The sequence below is a fragment of the Ailuropoda melanoleuca genome, chromosome 11 (assembly GCF_002007445.2).
Source record: "Ailuropoda melanoleuca isolate Jingjing chromosome 11, ASM200744v2, whole genome shotgun sequence".
NCBI classification, from domain to species: domain Eukaryota; kingdom Metazoa; phylum Chordata; class Mammalia; order Carnivora; family Ursidae; genus Ailuropoda; species Ailuropoda melanoleuca.
The window spans coordinates 69,555,446-69,575,639 of record NC_048228.1 but is presented as its reverse complement, the minus strand read 5'-3'; the positions used below and the strand labels follow the sequence as shown (position 1 = coordinate 69,575,639).

Below are 20,194 nucleotides of genomic sequence, written 5' to 3'. Positions count from 1 at the left end.
GGCCTAAACCATAGCATACCACCATTTTGCCTCTTACTTGTCAAATGCTTTGACATTTGAAACCTCATTTTTGCTTTGTTATCCTTCCAGGAAGCAGGTGTAATATGTTATTTTAATATATCAATTTACTGATGAGGAAACTGAAGAACATTGAGATTTAAGTGGCATAACTAAAGTTGGTAGTAAATAACACAGTTGGGGCTAAATGCCACATTCATGCAAAACACATTTATGAGTACTCGCTATCTACTAGACAATGAGCAAGACACTTTTATTTGATCTCTACCTCTGGCCATCATTTTAGTCGTCATCTACTAAGCAACCTCTTTCAGTACTTCCCAGAGATAGATACATTACAACTGATGCTTTGTTGTTGATTTTGTTTTTGCTATTGTTTGTTTGTTTTGCCAAGAACCCACAAACCACACACACACACACGCATGCAAAATGATAAAGTGGAAAACAAATAAATATAATCAGAATATATGGAGCATTGTAGTTTTATAAGTTCATAAGTTTATATAATATCTTCAAACTATCTATCTTTAAACCCTTGCCTGGTGAGTAGGGAGACAAAGACATCTTTAAGAAAGCTTATCCAGGCAAGGGACTCAGTTTAAAAGCAAGGAAGGAAGAGGCCTTTTCAGAGTGGTTATTAGTGATTTATAGGCTTCTCTGCTTGTGAAGATTATTTTCAAAGCTTAGCTGCAATGCTACCTCCACCATTAAGGTGATTCTGATGCCTCAGTAAATATTCATCAACTCTTCAGTTTAAGTAGAGTCTTGAAAGACAAGCTTATTTTAGGCAGCTGAAAGAGAAAGATGATCCACAGCAGAAGGCAGTTGGTTCTTCCATGGAACAAGCAAAGTTCATTATAAACTCACGGAATAACAGACAGGACTATGAGTGATTGCTTTATGATACTCCTAAGCAGAAAGTAAAATCTTCATTCCATTACTGTCGGTACAGGCCAAGATCTACTGAATGTTTGGCACCATATCATGAATAAGTGACACGTAAGAAGATGCCCTGTTTGTGGGAGGACTTCATCTAGTGAAGAGTCCTAGGAAAACAGAAATGTAGTCAAATAATTACTATAGGATGTGATAGACACATGTCATAGAAGCAGCAGAGTCTAAAAGGGTATGATTAGCTCTGCCCTACCCACCCTCCAAAAACTCTGATCTCTTCTATATCTTCTTTCTCACTCCCTCCACTCTGGCTCATTTTGGGTTCCTTGAATGTACCAAGTATGCTGCTGCCTCAGGGCCTTTGAACTTCCTATTCTTTCTGATAGGACTTCACCCATGATGGCTTACTCCTTTTCTCCATTCAGCTCTCTACTCTTATGTCACCTTATTAGAATAGCTTTCCCTGACCTCTTGATATAAAATTGCACCTAATCCCTATTTATCACTCTGTTCTAGGTCCCCCTATCCTGCTTACTCTTATGTATAATTCTTATCACGGCTTGGCATGCTATATATTTATATGTTTATTGTCTGCCTTCCTTCATTAGAATGAAATCTTCATAAAAGTAAGGACTTTATTTCACTCACTGCTGAATCTACATAGCCTAGAAGAGCCCCTGGCACTTGGTAGACCCTTCATAAATATTTATAGAACAAAGAAATGGAAGGAGATAAAGTGGAATTCAGGAAAGTTTTCACAATGTTGGCTATACCTTAACAGAGTTTAGAACTACTTGAGGGATTATCCTAAATGGTAAGTGAGACTGGGAATAGAGTTGAGTCTTCAGAGGTAAGGTGGGGGGATTAAAACGACAGTATTTGTTTAAATAATGGGAGATAGCGTGGCACTGTTAGGATGTAAACATTTTTTGTGTGTTTCTGTTAAAGCATATCCACCTTTTTCCCTTGTAGGGAAGTTAATTAAGACCCTTCTGACTTTCTCAATAAATTGAGAGCTCTTTAAGGGCAAGGACTATGCTTTACTCATAATCTTTGTTTTCCAAGTTCTTAAACAGCAAATATTCAATAATCGTTAAATAAAGGACAGTATTTAGTGACCAGATGGCAAGTAAACCCATTGATTGATTTGTAAACTAGAATGAATTTCTCTCTGTTGAAAAGCAAGAGTCCTGTTTGAAAACTTTTGGACCAAAAGAAACTTTAGAGATCATCAAATTCAGCTTTCCCATTTTATAGATGAGAAAACTGAAGGAAAGAGAGGTTAATTACCTGAGGTCATGCAAGTAGGTAGTAGAACACCAATTTTGATCCATCTATCATCTTCTCCCTGAAAGATGTGTTCAAAGTAGCCTGAAAATGTGGCATTATCTACTAAAATAAAAACTACACATACTTAATGATCTTGGAGAAATACTTGTACAAATCTGCAAGAAGTAATTTACAAGGCTCTTCATTGTAGTGTTTTGTTTTTTTGGTTAAAGTAAAAAGTTGAAAGCAATCTAAATGTGCTTCACTAGGGAAATAACCCTATTCCTTTTGTGATAGCCATGCTATGGAATATTGGGAAGCACTTAAAAATGAATATAGTTTTATATATACTAACATGGAAAGGCTCTCCAAGACACTGTTATTAAAAAAAGAAAAGAAAAGAAAAAGCAATCCGCAGAATGATATACAGTATTGTACCCTTTAAGACTCGTTATCCTCAGGTTCTTCCACCAACACAATACGATACACGTGAAGTAAATATATAGAACATTCGAGGATTCACACCAAACAGCAAACAAGGTATACTTCTGCAAAGGAGGGTAGTGGATGAGGGGGTCTTCGACCTTAACTGCAATGTTTTATTTTAACAAAGAGATTGCATCATTCATTTATCAGCTTGGCTTTCATTTGCTGTTAAAATTCAATTTTCAATAAAGGAGGCATGAATTATATTTTCTTTTCTAGTAAGAAACGGTAATGATAAGGTAACAATTCTCTATCTAGGCTGATACAACACGTGAAGAACGAAACAAGACCTTTCATAAGGTTAAAAAACAGAACAATAGTTGAGAAGAGAAAGCATCAAAGGGATAAAGGAACAATGGTGCACTGGCCGGCAAAGGCAATGCGGGTTATTACAAGAAAGGTTGGGGGAGGGGAACCCTTGCCAACGCCGGACGCCACCAGAGAAAGCCACGCTAAAAAAGCAAAGCGGGATTCCACAGGGGCGGAGCCAACCACGGCGCGCAAGCGCAACCAGGCCCAGGTGGACGGCGCCGCGGAAGCGAAGCCTCCTAAAGACGCCGCGCCGTTCGGCGTCTGCTGCTGCGCGTGCGCAGGCGGACTGCGGCCGGAGCCCTCCTGTTTGCAACCTCCAACGCCGCGGCCGCCTCTCTGCGATTTGAGTCTCGCGCTTTCTTCGTTCGCTTGCCGGCGGGTTCGCGCCCCTCTCGCGCCCCTGGGCAGCGAGGCTGGGCAGGGGTTGGAGGGGGCTGTTGATCGCCGTCTTTAAGTTGTGCTCGGGGCGGCCATGTCGGCCGGCGAGGTCGAGCGCCTAGTGTCGGAGCTGAGCGGCGGGACCGGAGGGGATGAGGAGGAAGAGTGGCTCTATGGCGGTACGGAACTTCCTGTCCCTTCTCTCACTCCCGGGTTCTCTCAGGCCTCTCGTCCCGGCCCGCAAACGGCGGGCGTCCCGGGCCCCTCTCGCCGCCGCTGGGGCCTCTCGTATGGAGCCTCCACCGGCCTGAGTTAGGCCGAGCAAGGCGTGCGCGTTGCCCGGCCTCCCCCTTGGCCTCCTCCCCCCTCGCCCCGCGCAGCCCACGCCCCCATTACGGAGGTACCCCGCGGCCGCCAGGCTGGGCCTGGGGTTCGGTGCGGGGCCGGGTCCCCAGCCTCGCCCTCCTCCCCGCCGGGGCTTTCCGGCCGCCTCGTCTCCGCGCTTTTTCCCCTACTGGTTTATCTTCATTCTGAGCTCTGTTGGTGTCTCTTCTTGCCCCTGGCTGTAGGATGCCCTTCCTGTCCCTTTCAGAAACAGTTTTTCTGTAATAATAGCTAAATAAAGTTGATGCTGTAAAACTAACGTCTTGTTTCTTGATGGTCAGTTTGTATGGAATGCACCTGCAAGGGTACCTCCTTGTCTGAAAGTCGTGCTTTAAAAATAATTAATAGAGAAAGAGATGGAATACGTTATGGCCCATAAAGAAAACCCCGAATGTCTCCTGTATTAAGGTGAAGTTTTTCATTTTTAAGAGAGTGCTCTTTAACCCACATCATTAGAAGTATCTCATGTCCCTTAGGCTTATAGTTTAGAGTTATTTCGTATGTATCTTTTTCCCAAAATAAGTGCACTTTGTACTTCCCTCTTGAAAGGGATTTGTCATCTGGTTTTTAACTTAAGTCACAGTCTCTTGTCTGTTAATGATAACTAGATTTGAAAGTTAATATGTGTTCCTTGCCTAAAATGTATCTTCTTTAGTGGGGTAAAAGTGCACGTTTGGGCACCATGCAGCTCCTTGACGCTGTGACTTTGACAAACTTGTAAAATTAATTAGTTTTGGTGGCAAGATTTAGCATTAGTAATATTCTTTGAAATGTAAATGTGTAGGGTTTCCTTAATAAAGATCTAGAATCTTTAATGCCTCTTAAATTAAGCTTACTTTTATAGAAGTAAAGTCTGATTTTTATTTCATAAAAGACATATCTTGTGAAGTCATTATAAGGTGATCTAACTTTGGATGTGCTTATAGGCCCATGGGACGTGCATGTGCACAGTGATTTGGCAAAGGACCTAGGTTAGTGCTTGTGATGATCACTTCAGATTTTCATAATACTGGTTTCTTTAAGAGTGGTTTGTTTGTTAATTTTATTTATTTATTTATGTATTTTTTTTGGTAGATGAAAATGAAGTTGAAAGGCCAGAAGAAGAAAATGCCAGGTTAGTGGAATTTGTTGCTGATACTTATACAGATTGTATGATACAGTGGTTCTGTCAATGGTTGTCAAAATTATTTCATTGTAATCATTGGCTTGGATACAGCATATTGACTGGAGGTTCAAAGACATCAAATCCTTTAGAGTTTATTTCTATTTCAGGACCTAATCAGTTCTGTTTATTTGCTAGTAACTTAGGGGACAAAGTTTTTGAAGTAAGGGTTTGAATATTCTTCACTATTAAGTAACTTTGTACTCTTAAGTGAGCTTAGTAGTGGAGTATACCTTAGTACATTAGACTAATAACATTTAAAAATTTTTTGATTAAAAAACGAATCCTTTAAATTACTGTTTTTTCAATTTATTAATACCTTTGATGGTATAGTGCGCTTGGGTTATAGTTTCAGTGTTTTGTATTTAAATTCAAAGTGGAATTAATCTGTTACAAAGTTCATTCCCTTTGTTAAAGGGAGCTTGAAACTTCTTGATTTCAGAATAACTCAGACAAGTACATGTATATGCTGACATTACTCATCAAATCTAGTATGAATGCCTTAGTGTCCCCTAATGGGGAAGGGGTGGTTAAAAAAAAGAACTTTTAAAGAATATTTGGGTTTACAAAGTGGAGGAAGTACTACTTTACATCCATTAGGATGGGATGGCTACCATCAAAAAGAAAGTAACAGGTGTTGATGAAGATATGCAGAAATTGGAACTCGAGTACATTGATGGTAAGATTGTAAAAAGGTGAAGCTACTTTAGAAAATAGGCAGTTCCTCAAAAGGCTAAACATGGTTACTAGATGATCCAGGAATTCCACTTCTACATATATGTCTTAGAGAAATGATACATATCCACACAAAAACTTGTACGTGAATGTTCATAGCAGTGTTGTTTATAATAGCCAAAAAATGGAAATAAGAGTCCATCAAATGGTGAATGGATGGATAAAATACGGTATATCCATATAGCGGAATACTATGTGGCAGTAAAAAGAAATGAAGTATTGATATTTGTTACAACACGGATGAACCTTGAAAACATTGTGCTAAGCTAAAGAAGCCAGTCTCAAAGAACTACATATTGTATAATCAATTAAAATAAATGTAAATCTATAGAGACAGAGTGGTTGCCAGGACTGAGTTCAGGGGAAAATGGGGAGTGATTACTAATCTATATAAGGCTTTTCTTGAGGGTGGAAAATGTCCTGAAATTAGGTAGTTGTAATGGTTGCACTCTTCTGTAAACGTGAAAGCCATTCAGTTGTACGCTTCAAATGGGTGGTTTTTGTGGTATATGATTTCAAAGCTGGCAGGGGTACACCTTAGAGATACTGTGCATTCAGTTTCACACCAATAAAGTGAGTCAAATGAATTTTTTGGTTTCCTGGTGCATATAAAAGTTTTGTTTATACTGTAGTCTCTTAAGTGTGCAATAGTATTATGTCTAAAAAACAATGTACATACCTTAGTTAAAAAGTACTTCGACACTAAAAAAATCCTAACCATTGTCTGAGCTTTCAGCAAGTCATAATGTTTTTGCTGGTTGCAGGGTCTTGCTTCGAAATTGAACGCTGCTGCTGATCAGGGTGTTGGTTGCTGAAGGTTGGGGTGGCTGTGGCACTTATTAAAATAAGACAATGCTGAAGCTTGCCACATTGAATCGACTTTTCCTTTCATGAATGATTTCTCTGTAGCAGTGATACTGTTTGATAGCATTTTACTCACAGTGGAACTCCCTTCCAAATTCAAGTCAGTCTTCTTAAACCCTGCTGCTGCTTTATCAACTAAGTTTAGGTAATATTCTAAATCCTTTTTTTGCCATTTCAACAGTCTTCACAGCATCTTCACCAGGAGTAAGTTCCACACCAAGAAACCACTTTGGTCATGTCTTCGGGCTCCATGTCTCATTCTAGTTCTCTTGTTATTTCCAACACATCTGTAGTTACTTCCTCCACTGAAGTCTTGAACTCTTCAAAGTCTTCCATGAGGTTTGGAATCTACTTCTTCCAGACTTCTGTTAATGTTGATATTTGGATCTTTCTCCATGAATCATGAACGTTCTTAATGGCATTTTGAATGATGAAGCCTTTCCAAAAGGTTTTCAGTTTGCTTTTTGCCCAGATCCATTAGAGGAGCCACTATCTGTGGCAGCTGTAGTGTTATGAAATGTATTTCTTCAATAATAAGACTTGAAAGTCAAAATGACTCCTTGATCCATGGGCTGCAGGATGGATATTTTGTTATGAGGCATGAAAACATTAATCTCATTGTATGTCTCCACTAGAGAGAGAGCTCTTAGGTGACCAGGTGCGTTGTCGATGGGCAGTAATATTTTGAAAGGAATCTTTTTTTCTGAGCAGTAGTCTCAGCAGTGGGCTTAAAAGATTCAGTAAACCATGTTGTAAACAGATGTGCTGGCATCCCGGCTTTGTTGTTCCATTTATAGAGCACAGGCACAGTGGATTTGGCCTAATTCTTAAGGGCCCTAAGACTTTCAGGATGGTGAGCATTAGCTTCAACTTCAAGCCACCAGCTGTATTAGCCCCTCAGAAGAGATTCAGCCTGCCCTTTGAAACTTTGAAGCCAGGCCTTGACTTCTTTTCAGCTGTGAAAGTCCCCGATGGCATCTTCTTCCAACAGAAGGTGGTTCTGTCTGCATGAAGATCTGTTGTTTAGTGTGGCCACCTTTATGAGTGGTCTTAGCTGGATCTCCTGGGGAACTTGCCGCAGCTTCTCTGTTAGCACTCGCTGCTTCACCTCGCACTTTATGTTATGGAGATGGCTTCTTTCCTTAAACCTCATGAACCGGCCTCTGATAGGTTCACACTTTTTTTCTATAGCTTCCTCACCTCTGTCAGCCTTCACAGAGTAGAAGGAGGTTGGTTATAGGGGCCTTGCTCTGGATTAGCCTTTGGCTTAGGGAGTACTGTGGCTCGTTTGGTCTTCTCTCCAGACCACTCAGACTTTCTCCATATCAGCAGTAAGGTGTTTTTACTTTCTTGCCATTCATGTGTTCACTAGAGTTTAGCACTTTTAATCTTCAAGAACTTTTCTCCTATATTTACGCCTTGGCCAACTGGTGCCAAAGGCCTAGCTTTCGATATGCTTTCCCCACTAAATCGTTCCTAGGTTTTGAATTAAAGTGAGAGACATGTGGACTCTTTCACTTGAACACTTAGACCCATTAGAGGGTTATAAATTGACCTAATTTCAATAATATTGTTGTGTTCAGGGAATAGGGAGCCTGAGAAGAGGGGTTGGTCAGTGGAGCAGTCAGTCAGAACACCCACAATATTTAAGTGATTAAGTTCACCATCTTTTTTTTTCTTTTTTTTTTTCAAGATTTTTTTTTTATTGGATAGAGGGACAGGCAGGGAGAGGCAGAGGGAGAAGCAAACTCACCACTGATCAGGGAGCCTGATGTGGGGTTCAATCCCAGGACCCTGCGATCATGACCTGAGCCGAAGGCAGGCAATTAACTGACTGAGGCACCCAGGTGCCCCTAAGTTCACCGTCTTAAGTGGTTGCAATTCATAGCTACCCAGAACAGTTACAGTAGTAACAGAAAGGAGATCACCATAACAAATACAAAATGAAAAAATTTGAAATATTGCAAGAATTACCAAAATGTGACAGACACACAAAGTGAACAAATGCTATTGAAAAAATGGCACTGATAGGTAATATACTGTTAACACACACCTTCAATTTGTAAAAAGCTTAGCTGGGAAGTATAATAAAGCAAAGCATGACAGCATGAGGTATGTCTGCATTTTTAAAAAAGTAAATGGAGGAAAGAAGTGAGACATGGAAAAAGAACTAACTTAAGGGAGGCTGAAATTATTTTTCCTCACTTAAAAATATTCCCTAAATTGGAAGAATTTTTTCCCCACTCTTTGCTATATTGTGAAATTTTATCATTTAAATTCATATATCAACCCAGTTCATAACCCTAATCTCAGTTACTCAAAAAGTTGTGATTTGTGTAGCTTATAGTTATAAAAGTAATTACAATTGTTTCATACCCTGTTTTTTAATTGGTCAAGAATCAATGGGTAATGTTACAGATTCACAGTTAAATACAATTTTTTTGTGACCCAATCTATTGCATTAATTTTGTTGGTATAAGTTATTGGTTACAATTCTTAAAGCTTATTTTCTGATCGAATGTTCTGTAATTTTAATTTTTCTGTACTCAGCTTGATTAAATGTATTGGAGGGAAGTCTACCTTCCCTGAGCGTTACTGTCAAAATGTCTTCGTATTCTTTTTTAAAATTTTATTTGGAGAGGCATTAAGTTTATTTTATCCTATGGAAAATTTCTGCCCTTAAAGCTTAATTTTTCTAGAGAAAGCTTATAGTTTTATGTTTCCAGCATTTTAATTTTGATAGGGAATTAAAACTTTTATAAGTATTGGGGAAGGCATGTTCACCAAACCTGTGTTCTGGTATTCAGCTTGGTACATCATCACATTGCTCTAAAACTGAGCAGAGTCCTTGCTATTAGTGTTCTCCCTAGCTTCTTTGTGTTGGTTCATTGTCAAAACTTCTTAACCATCGCATTATGCTGTCTCCAATTTTGTCATATTTTTTTGGTCCAAATTTTGGCTAAATATACTTTTTCTGTGGCAAACCAAACTTGTTTCTGGCTACCTAAAAATTAAGCACAAGCTAAATATATTGAGGAATTATAGTTGTATATTTGTTTTCTTGGGTCAAGCACTAACGCAAGGAAAACTTAACACTTAAATTTTCAGTTTTTATCCTTCATTTTGCTTTAAATGAGGATTGTATTGTAAAATACCACTCTAGAGATTAAACTGATATATATAAAAACTGCTTGGCCTAAAGTAAAGCATAGATGAGATAAGCAGAAATCTAATGAAAAGAGGTTTGAACTCTGTGAACATCTGGATGTTTTTCTTAGAAATCCTACTAAATGTGAGTTAGTTGCTTTGTACTTGGATTCCTTTACTTATGAAGTGATATTAATGGTTAGTTCCCAGTATCAAAATCATAATTATTAAAATATATGAAGCCAGTTACACTACAGTACTACAAGTTTTATTTGGTGATTAATGACCATATGCTTGAGTATCATGAGAAAAGAGGGGTTTGTTGTTTTCTATCAGTTTTGCTTTGATAGGGCAAGTTCAGGTATTATTTGGCCTTCAAAAAGTAATTTATTTTTAAATGCATCAAAGTTAGGCCTGGAGCTCCGGATATTTTTTTTTTTTAAAGATTTTATTTATTTATTTGACAGAGATAGAGACAGCCAGCGAGAGAGGGAGCACAAGCAGGGGGAGTGGGAGAGGAAGAAGCCGGCTCATAGTGGAGGAGCCTGATGTGGGGCTCGATCCCATAACGCCGGGATCACGCCCTGAGCCGAAGGCAGACGCTTAACGACTGCGCCACCCAGGCGCCCCTGGAGCTCCTTATTGGAATCGAATGGGAAGGCAGTCTTACATGGAGATAAACTTTTTTTTTTTAATCTTAAAATGTATCTTTTATGAAATAAAGAACGTATGTCCAGTAAGATAGGTGAAACAGAAAACCAGGAAGAAGCATGTATGTTAATTGAGGACTAAAGGAGTTAATGTGATTTTATGACAAATATTGAGTTCTTGGGCATCAGGAAAAGAGAAGACTGTGTGTTATATAGCCTTTGGCAATTACAGTAGTACCTGGCACATAGTGGATGCTCAATGAGGAGTTAAGCTAAGTAAAATTAAGTGTGATGCGTATTTTTAAAATAATAAAAAAGTTGAATTACACCCCATTATTTGACCTCATTAACAAATTGTGGAAGCAGTTCTATTCTACTTTGAATGTTGAGTACAGGTGTTATGCAAGGCAGTAGGGATAGCAGAATGACAGAGACAGTTTTTGCCATCCTTTTACTTTTCCACTGGAGACCATAATTTTAGGAAACTATCATGTATAGCTTAAAATACTAGTATACTCTGTCTGTACTTCTGAAAAGTAATACCAGACTTGTGCACTTATTTCTGTTGTTTGTAGTGCTAATCCTCCGTCTGGAATTGAAGATGAAACTGCTGAAAACGGCGTACCTAAACCGGTAACATAAGGCTTCGAAATTTAGTTACTTCCCTGTTTAAAGTCTTTATCAGTAGTTTCCCGTTCACTTAGGAAGAAAGCCAAAAATTTAACATGACATTCAGTGTCTGGCATGATCTGGTCCACTGTTATATCCCAGCCTCATCTGGTGCCATTAAAAGCACAATGAGATGAGAAGCAGTAGTGGGAAGAGACTTTCCATGAAATGGAGCATGTGCAAAGGCTTGAAGTTGACCACTTTCAAAGAATTGAATGATGGTAGCTCAACTAAGGAGATCATAGTGAACCTCATTTTCAAGGAAAACATTAAGTCCCATAGCCCAAGTTTGATTATCATAATATTTAGAAAAATTTATTTTTATATAAATATGTTTTAGTCTCTAACCTCATTCATACCTGTTAAAAGTGTTATTTTTGGGGGTGAACATGTATAATTGGTTTTATGACTATTTTAACATTCTGATTCTGTGAAAAGGAAATCATTATTCTACAGGCTTGAGCTTAGATACAAAAAAATATTTTGCCTGGGTGATCTCCTTCTTTGTTTACTATGACGTAACTAACCATAAAACTGCCTTTTAGAGCCAAAATAAAACCTTTGAAAATGGTCCCACTTTATACTCATAGAAACAAAGTATTCCCTCAATCATTTGCATCCAGGGACTCTTCTAACTGTAAATGAATGACAGGAATAAGTGAACTGTCCCTTAACTATTTGGTGCTTTTTAACCATGACTCTGAGTTAATTGTGGTCATATTCTTGACAAAAATTCCTCAAATACTTATTTTTTATAATTTATATTTTAGATATCTTAGTACAATGCCTTAGATTCTTTTTGCAGAGAAGCACTTAAAAATCGTAGGAAAAAAATACATGAGGTGTTATTTACAAAAAGATGATGCTGAGAAAAGATTTTATTTTACATTCTTATCCCTTTTTATCGTGTATAACGTAAGTTATAAATGAGGTAACTGTGCTATAAAATTGTAATTTTTTCTCTAAAACTGTGATTCAAAAAAACACAAAATGATTTTCAGTTATTCATACTAGATGTTGAGATGAATATTAAATGTATTTTATAATTGTTTATGTTGGTATAGAAAGTGACCGAGACTGAAGATGATAGTGATAGTGACAGTGATGATGATGAGGATGATGTTCATGTCACTATAGGAGACATTAAAACGGGAGCACCACAGTATGGGTAAGTTGTGGTTTTTTTTGTTTTTTTTGTTTTTTTTTTTTTAAGATTTAAGATTTATTTATTTGAGAGGGAGCATACACACGCAGGCGGGAGGGGCAGAGAGAGAGGGAGACAGTCTCAAGCAGCCTCCCTGCTGATTATGAAGCGCTTTCGTGGGTCTCGATCTCGTGATCCTGAGATCATGACCTGAACTGAAACCAAGAGTTGGATACTCAACTGACTGAGCCACCCAGGTGGTAAGTTATTTTTAAGTAACGACTGTGTGCTTAAAGCAAAGGTAGCATGCTTATATCAAACCAGTGGTGGTTGATTCCATTGTTTTTAAACTTTTCCATCTTACCGTGATATGAAAGAACTTTGTTAAAATTTCACCCCGAGTTTCTGGAAGAGTAGGTCTTAAAAGTTCTTATCACAAGAAAAAATACAGAACTGTGTGGTGATGGATGATAGCTAACTGTAATCATTTTTCAGTTTATAGATATATCAAATCATTATGTTGTACACCTTAAATTAATACTTTTATGTCAGTTCTGTCTCATAAAAAGGGATTTCACCATGAAAATGTTTCTTTCTTAGAGATAAAGTTAATTTATTAAAGTGACATGGAAGCAACTGGTTTTGATTTATGGAATTAAGGTGTTTTTATAAATTCACTACTACAAATTCTCTAGTTAGAGTTGGAAAACCTTAAATTACAGACTTCGTCTACGTTGTTCTTCCTTTGTATTATCCAAAACTGAGTTTAGATTTTTAATTTTTTGTCTAATAAAAACAGTATCAAAAGTATTTCTTTTTGCTCTTCATAGTGTATTTTTGAAGTTGTTGATTATCCTATCAGTTGCTTAAGACAATATATTATCTCAAGTTTAATAGTCTGTAAAACTGGATTGAGTCAATCGACTGTCATTAGTTCATTGAGCACATAAAGAATCTTACAGAAAGTCTAGAAGGGAATATATTAAAGTACAGGATGTCATTTTGTTATGGTGGTAGAATAAGAGTCAATATTTTTTCTGTGTTTTATCATATTAGATGTATAATGTGGTACTTGTGCATTGGGAACATAAACTTTTCATCGATAGCACTGTAATTCGTTGTGCAGCCTTATCTGGAATCAAGCAATATATACATAAATATTTTTGAATGTTTTATTTCTATAATAGAGCCATTTTTTTCCAAAAGTTATTTTAGGAGCTTAAAGGTAACTCAGTTATTGTCATGGTCTATTTTGCATTATAATAAGGACTGCCTGTGTAATTTTAAAATTCTAGGGATCAGGGTTGAGAAGAGACATGTACAAAGTGAATAGATAACTCTTGGTGTTCTCTTCTCCACTTAAAAAAGCTTACATATAATGCTAGTAGACCTTTATGCTAATAGGCCTTTGCCATCTGCATTATGCAAAAGGAACACTGTAATCTTTGTGTATGTAGTAAATACTCATCTGTGGTTGCAAGAACAATTTTATATAACAGTTAAAGCAAATGTTGGGGTTTTTTTATTAATGTGACCAAATTTTTGGTAGGAATTGCATTCAGATATTAAATGTACATAGACTCCTATAGTACTTTTTCTGAACTTTTTTTTTTAACAGAAAAATGTTAATAGCTTATTTTAATTTGTTTAACAGTCTAGGAAGTTCACAGCCATCAGCACTTCTAGTGCAATTTCAGGTGCAATTGGGAATTCAGGAATCTCTGTGGAGCTGTTAGTGTAGCGAACCTTGTAGGTAAAATACGTGCATACTTTTGATAGCACACGTGAAGGGATCTTTCGAAAATTTACTTCATTAGTTTTGCTCTCAGCAAACTGACCTGGGCCACTCAACATGGCTTTTATTGTTCCGGATGTTAGTGCGTGTTCTCTTTTTAAAATCATGACCCTCCAAAGATACCAATTTGACATATACATGGCATCAGGGCCTTCACAGCCATCATAGGTTGTCTCTTCTCCATCCGTTATGTTCTTAGGAAATTCTGCTTTACTTCCACAGGAACTTTAGTACTAGTTTTTTGTCAATTCTGCAGCCACTGTAGCCCTGAACTTTATCTCTTATAGCAATTTCCAGTTTCATGAAATGTAGTTATGTTGGTTCATGTTTATCATCTTTAGATCTAAATTTTTTGAGTAGAAACCGTAGTTTATGAATTTCCCTATTCCTCACATTGCTTGACATATAGTAAATATTCAGTAAATGTGTACTGACTAAACAGTCTGAAAGTTAAGAACTCATTTGTCTTTCAGTCTTTTTTCTCAATATTTCAGTATGAAAATTTTCAAACTATCCGGAAAGTTGAAAGAACTGTATCAACACCCATTTACCCATCATCTAGATTATACAATCTACATTTTGCTAGGTTTGCTTTACCATATATATGTGTAAATGTATGTATCTCTGTCCATGCTTCTACCCTTCAATTGATCTACTGTTTATGATGGGTTTTTTGGTTTTTTTGTTTGTTTTTGGCATTTCAAAGTATCTTTTATAGATCTTTCTGAAGGGTAGAGAACTTATTTAACCTTGATATTTCAAGATACATCTCTTGAAAACTGAAAGAGCCTATGAGAAAATTAAATTTGATGAATACTTAACTGTGCACAGAATTTTCAGAAGCAAATTTTAAGAGCAAATTGTATTTAAGGAACAGTATTGGATGGGTTTATTGTAAGCTGTTAGAATGTGCAAAACAGCGTTTTTGTTAGGTAACACACTTTTGTTACAATGTTCATTTTATTTATAAGGTGATGAAGAAAAGCAAATTTTAGAGTAGGAATAATTTAGCTTGTACAGAGAAGTGGTTTCTTTTGAGATTCATCCATTCATTCAATAAACACTTGAAAATGTTTATTGGCACTATGTTAATTGATGATGAGAATGAAAAATAATAAAGTCATTATTTACTAGAATTAGTGAGGAAGACAGACGTGAGCAAATACTCTCAGTGCAGTTTGTGTGCTAGAATAGAAATGCACAAAGTGAATTGAAAACTTTGAGAGGAGAGTTGTTAAAAGCCTATACATGTTGAAGAAAAGGTCCTAGAGGAGGAAATATATGAACTTGTTTGACTAATTCTGGGGTCAGAAGGAAGAGGCCTGATGATTTAGCAGAGGACACTAAGATGTAGTAGAGGCATGGCTTAGAGGAACTGCGGCTGGAGAACACGGTAGATGGGAAAAGGTGGTTGAAACCACTTGAGGGAGTTAGTACATTTAAAGGTTTTTTAAGCAGGTTAGTTTATTTGAAAAGATAACTAGCAGCAGTAGTTGAGGTGGACTAAATATAAATTAGTTAATATATTTGAATTGTCCACATGAGATGATAATCCGGACTAAGCCAGTGGCAGCAGTACAGGGATGGATGGAAAACGATGCATTCGAGTGCATAATCAATAGAAATAGCATAGGGTAACTGGTTGTGGATGCAGAGTGAGATAAAGGACTCTATGACTTAGAGCTTCCTAGAGCAATTAATTGACTATCTAACGGTATATTAACACGTATGGGTAATGTAGGAGGAGTAGGTTAAAATACATTTTTTTGGATGTATTTATTTAAGTTCCTTAAATACCCAAGTATGTAAGATATGGCCCCCAGAGAAGCCTGAGACCTCATGGGGGTCTAATGGAAGGTATCAGATTAGCTTCAGTGTGATTTTCCAAACAGCTGATGAGCTTCTGTACACACAATGAATACAAAGCCTTAATAGTTTTAAAAAGAAAAGTGATGGCATTTTAATTTTAGTTTTTTTAGATTTTATTTATTTTTTAGAGACAGTGAGTGAGCAGGAGTTGGGGTAGGGGAGGGGGGAGGCAGAGAGAGAGAGAATATCCCAGGGAGATTCTGCACTGAGCATGGAGCCTGACACGGGGCTTGATCTCATGATCCTGAGATCATGACCTGAGCTGAAATCAAGAGTTGGACACTTAGCTGACTGAGCCACGCAGGCGCCTGGAAAATTGGTGTTTTAAAGGCAAAACATGGAAGGGAAGGTAGCTGGGTGGGAGCAAAGAAGTTCATTTATTGAACTTATGGCTAAACCTTTCGTGAATACTATTTTGTTTTATCCTTTAGCAGTTCTGTAAGAGGACCATTTAGAGACTACTTGATTTTTGTACATTTGGCTTTTTAAAAATTTTTTTTTATTTTATTTGCGAGAGAGTGAGAATGAACAGGAAGAGGAGGGGGGAGAAGCAGACTCCCCTCTGAGCAGGGAGCCCTACCTGGAGCTCGATCCCAGGACCCAGAGATCATGACCTGAGCCAAAGGCAGACACTTAACTGACTGAGCCACCCAGGTGCCCCTGTACATATGACTTTTAAACAGCTAGAACTTGTTGTACATCAGATATAGATAACCCAAAAGTGCTTTTGCTGTGCTGGATTTAGGTTGTTGAAATGTAAGCATCATGGGGCAGGAGCCATGTTTATTCAGTTCCTCATTCTTGTTCCTTAGCCTAAAAGTATATCTGATGCATTGTTGGTGTTTAAGCATTTACTAATGAATTAATGTCATTAAGATGATTTAAACACTTCAAGATTGTATGATAGTACTACCTGGCAGTAACAGTTTAATTTGGACTATTTTATAGTTTCTGCTTTTATAGCAGTGGAGCTTTATACAATTATTTGAATATTTTATTTATCATTTTTTATATAATTTTTAAGCAGAAGACTGAAAAATAATAGTGCTAATGTAAATAACCTAAATCTCATAATTTTAGTACATTGTAGATAAAAAAAAAATGGAAATTATTAGCCAGATCAGAAACAGTGAATCTTCACAAGTCCAGTTGCCTGAACTTGTGAGAGTAAAGAAGCAAATTAAATAACATGAATATAATGTGCGAAATATATCCTTGAAAACATTGAGGTCTTACTATGCTTTAGTCTATTTTGATTAGTATGTTTGATTTTCCTCTTCATATACAAGAATGCATTATATGGAGAAAAGAGAACTATCTGTAAACCTATAATTACAGAAAATTTATATAAATTCCATGAGGTCTGAAGTGGCTTGGCCAAGGTTACACAACTGATAATTGACAAAACTTGTATTTGAACCCGGGTCTGACTCCAGATTTTGTATTTTCCCCCCTGTCATGTGTATATCATATTACATTTAAAAAGTACAGCTCAGTAATTTTTTCATATGTATACATTCATATAACCACTACCCAGGTCAAGATATGGGACATTACTAGCATTCTAGAAATTTCCCTCTTATTTCCTCAGTCATTAACCGTGGACTACCACCAGACACTGTTCTGCTTTCACCCTAGATTTATTTTTAAATTTAATATAAATGAATTCATTGTATGGATAAAAATACTCCATGGGTATTTGAGAGAGGATTTTTCAACAGTAAGCAATGTAGTAAGGATTACAAGGAGGTCGCTGGACTTGGAAACAAGGGGGAGAAATTTCTTGCAGGATTGCTGCATGTTGAATAACGAGGAGGTGAGGAAATGAGGACAAGGTGTGTAGACTTAATTTCCTCTTAGCCAAATTTCTTATGAAGGTTGTTACAGTGAGATACTGACTTAGTAGCAGGTAGGTTTTTCAGATGGAAAACAAGTTAGACTTTTAAAAAATAATTGTTTTTTATTTTTTTTTTATTTTTTTAAAATTTTTTATTTATTTTTATTTTTATTTATTTGACAGAGATAGAGACAGCCAGTGAGAGAGGGAACACAAGCAGGGGGAGTGGGAGAGGAAAGCAGGCTCGTAGCAGAGGAGCCTGATGTGGGGCTCGATCCCATAACGCCAGGATCACGCCCTGAGCCGAAGGCAGACGCCTAACCGCTGTGCCACCCATGCGCCCCAATAATTGTTTTTTAAAATTAGAACATTTTTCTAAAATATTTGAGTCATTGTTTATGTAGTTACTATGTGGGTGTGTAATTTATTTGTACGTGTTGAATATATTGCTGTTTTAAGTTTCTCAGGATAATTTTTATTTTGTTTTTAGGAGTTATGGTACAGCACCTGTAAATCTTAACATCAAAACAGGGGGAAGAGTTTATGGAACTACAGGTAAAACTTGTATTTGCAGCTGTGTAAATAGGAAAACAAGGCGTGAATATTAATAGGTCATAAATAGGTTGAACTAGTACAGCTCAGTTAAAAAGAGTGGTTTTTGACCATACATCATGGAGATGGGCAAAATTTTTTTTTTAAAGATTTTATTTATTAGACCGTGCGTGTGTGAGCGTACGTACAAAGGGAGAGGGAGAAGCAGACCCCTGCTGAGCCTGATGTCAGGCTCAATCCCAGGACCCTGGAATCATGACCTGAGTTTCGGGTGGATCTTAACCGACTGAGCCACCCAGGTGCCCCTGGACAAACTTTTTCTGTAAAGATCTGCATAATAAATATTTTAGGCTGTGTGGGTCACAAGGTTCCTGTCACATGGTTGGTTTTCTTGTTTGTTTTACAACCCTTTAAAAAGGTAAAGACTTTTCTTAGCTCATGGGCTGTTGAAAAAAGTGATTTAAAACACGGAAGTTAGCAACTTATTGTTGGTACAGGAATTCCTTATAAGTAACAAGTCCTTAAACTCTTAGTCCACTTTATTTTACAGCTCCATAAAGTTTGATCTCACCTTTTATTTATGGTAAATATAACTCTAATGCTTTGTTTGGAACCTTTGCCTATTTAGTGCTATAGGTAGTAAAAAGGTGTTAATGGTTTCTGTTTACCTGTGGTATCTCTCAGCTTTTTGCTGATAACAGCTCCTTCACCATTTTGTAATTTTATACAATAGGAACAAAAGTCAAAGGGGTGGACCTTGACGCACCTGGAAGCATTAATGGAGTTCCTCTCTTGGAGGTAGATTTGGATTCTTTTGAAGATAAACCATGGCGTAAACCTGGTAAGATTATTGTGGATTGTATCTGTTTGAAAAGATTTTTAGTACAGTCATTAAAAAGTATTTTTTTAAAGCATCCATTTAGAATATTATTTTTTTAATGTAACTTTTCTTAAGTAGATGAGTAAGAATGGCCTGTATTATTAAATCTTACTGCATTATACCAAAGTAGACTTGCATATTGTTTTATTATAATGCCATTTCTAAAGGAAATACTTTTTTATCCCCTATGTTCGTTTGTTTTGGTTCTTAAATTCCACATGAGTGAAATCATATGGTGTTTGTCTTTCTCTGACTTATTTCGCTTAGCATAATACTCTGGCTTAAAGGAAATACTTTCGATCAAAAGTTTTTATAGTCCTGTTGCTTTATGGTAGTAATTGAGGGAATTGGGAAAATTAGAAGGGGTAATAAAACTGATAGAACACTAAATTTATATTTTTTATTTTATATACTGCATAAAAATAGGATTGAAATACTTGTACACTAACATTGTGCTTTATCTTTAGGTGCTGATCTTTCTGATTATTTTAATTATGGGTTTAATGAAGATACCTGGAAAGCTTACTGTGAAAAACAAAAGAGGATACGAATGGGACTTGAAGTTATACCAGTTACCTCTACTACAAATAAAATTACGGTAATTAGTAAATATTCCAGAATACCCCAGCCTTTTTTACAGTCCCAAATTTTACTCCCCAGATAAATCACTTTTCCCATTAAGGTGGTTAAATGCTGTAAGATAGCTTAAAATTTTCATTCTCTTTACCATGTTTGTTTTTTTCCCTTCCTTCCCTTTCAGTTTCATATTAATGATTATCTGATGTTCTTAGTTTCAAGTCACAGACTAGCCACAGCTAGTTTGTCATTATATGGCCTATCAATTAAAAATTATGTGGTATCTTAATGGGGAATATGTTATTTAACTTAGGCCGAAGACTGTACTATGGAAGTTACACCAGGTGCAGAGATCCAAGATGGCAGATTCAATCTTTTTAAGGTGAATTTTAGTAAATTATCCTTGGTTGCTCTCATTTTTTGTTCTTGAGTCTGCTCCCATACCACTACTCAAGGGGTGAGATTAAAGTGGAAATAGCTACCTTTTTTCCAAACCTTCAGCTTCCTGGTGACTTACAAATTTGCTGATTGTTGTTTTATCTCCACTTTTGCAAGCATGTGAATTTATAGCCT

The 20,194-nt window shown here is 36.9% G+C and overlaps 2 protein-coding genes across 27 annotated transcripts in view; one reads left to right on the top strand and one right to left on the bottom strand.

Annotated features, from left to right (window-relative positions):
* Nucleotides 1-3,261: 3,261 nt before the first annotated feature.
* FIP1L1 (factor interacting with PAPOLA and CPSF1) overlaps nt 3,262-20,194 on the top strand; it is a 75,578-nt gene continuing 58,645 nt past the window's right edge. For 5 of the 26 annotated variants that reach the window (XM_034671812.1, XM_034671811.1, XM_011225233.3 and 2 more), the window contains exons 1-8: nt 3,263-3,536; nt 4,668-4,712; nt 4,816-4,855; nt 10,875-10,932; nt 12,033-12,136; nt 18,104-18,168; nt 18,899-19,006; nt 19,513-19,643. In XM_034671812.1, coding sequence (XP_034527703.1) covers nt 3,452-3,536; nt 4,668-4,712; nt 4,816-4,855; nt 10,875-10,932; nt 12,033-12,136; nt 18,104-18,168; nt 18,899-19,006; nt 19,513-19,643 — 636 coding nt within the window. In that variant the 5' untranslated portion in view covers nt 3,263-3,451. Of the gene's footprint in view, nt 3,537-4,667; nt 4,713-4,815; nt 4,856-10,874; nt 10,933-12,032; nt 12,137-18,103; nt 18,169-18,898; nt 19,007-19,512; nt 19,644-19,934; nt 20,004-20,194 lie in introns of all 26 variants that reach the window. The other 21 variants (XM_034671814.1, XM_034671808.1, XM_011225238.3 and 18 more) reach the window with 9 other exon arrangements.
* Nucleotides 13,760-14,462, bottom strand: LOC109489659 (elongin-C-like). The gene is made up of 2 exons (XM_034672016.1): nt 14,459-14,462; nt 13,760-14,115 (listed from the first exon to the last, which is right to left on the bottom strand). The coding sequence occupies exons 1-2, from the start codon at nt 14,460-14,462 to the stop codon at nt 13,760-13,762; spliced, it is 360 nt and encodes a 119-aa protein (XP_034527907.1).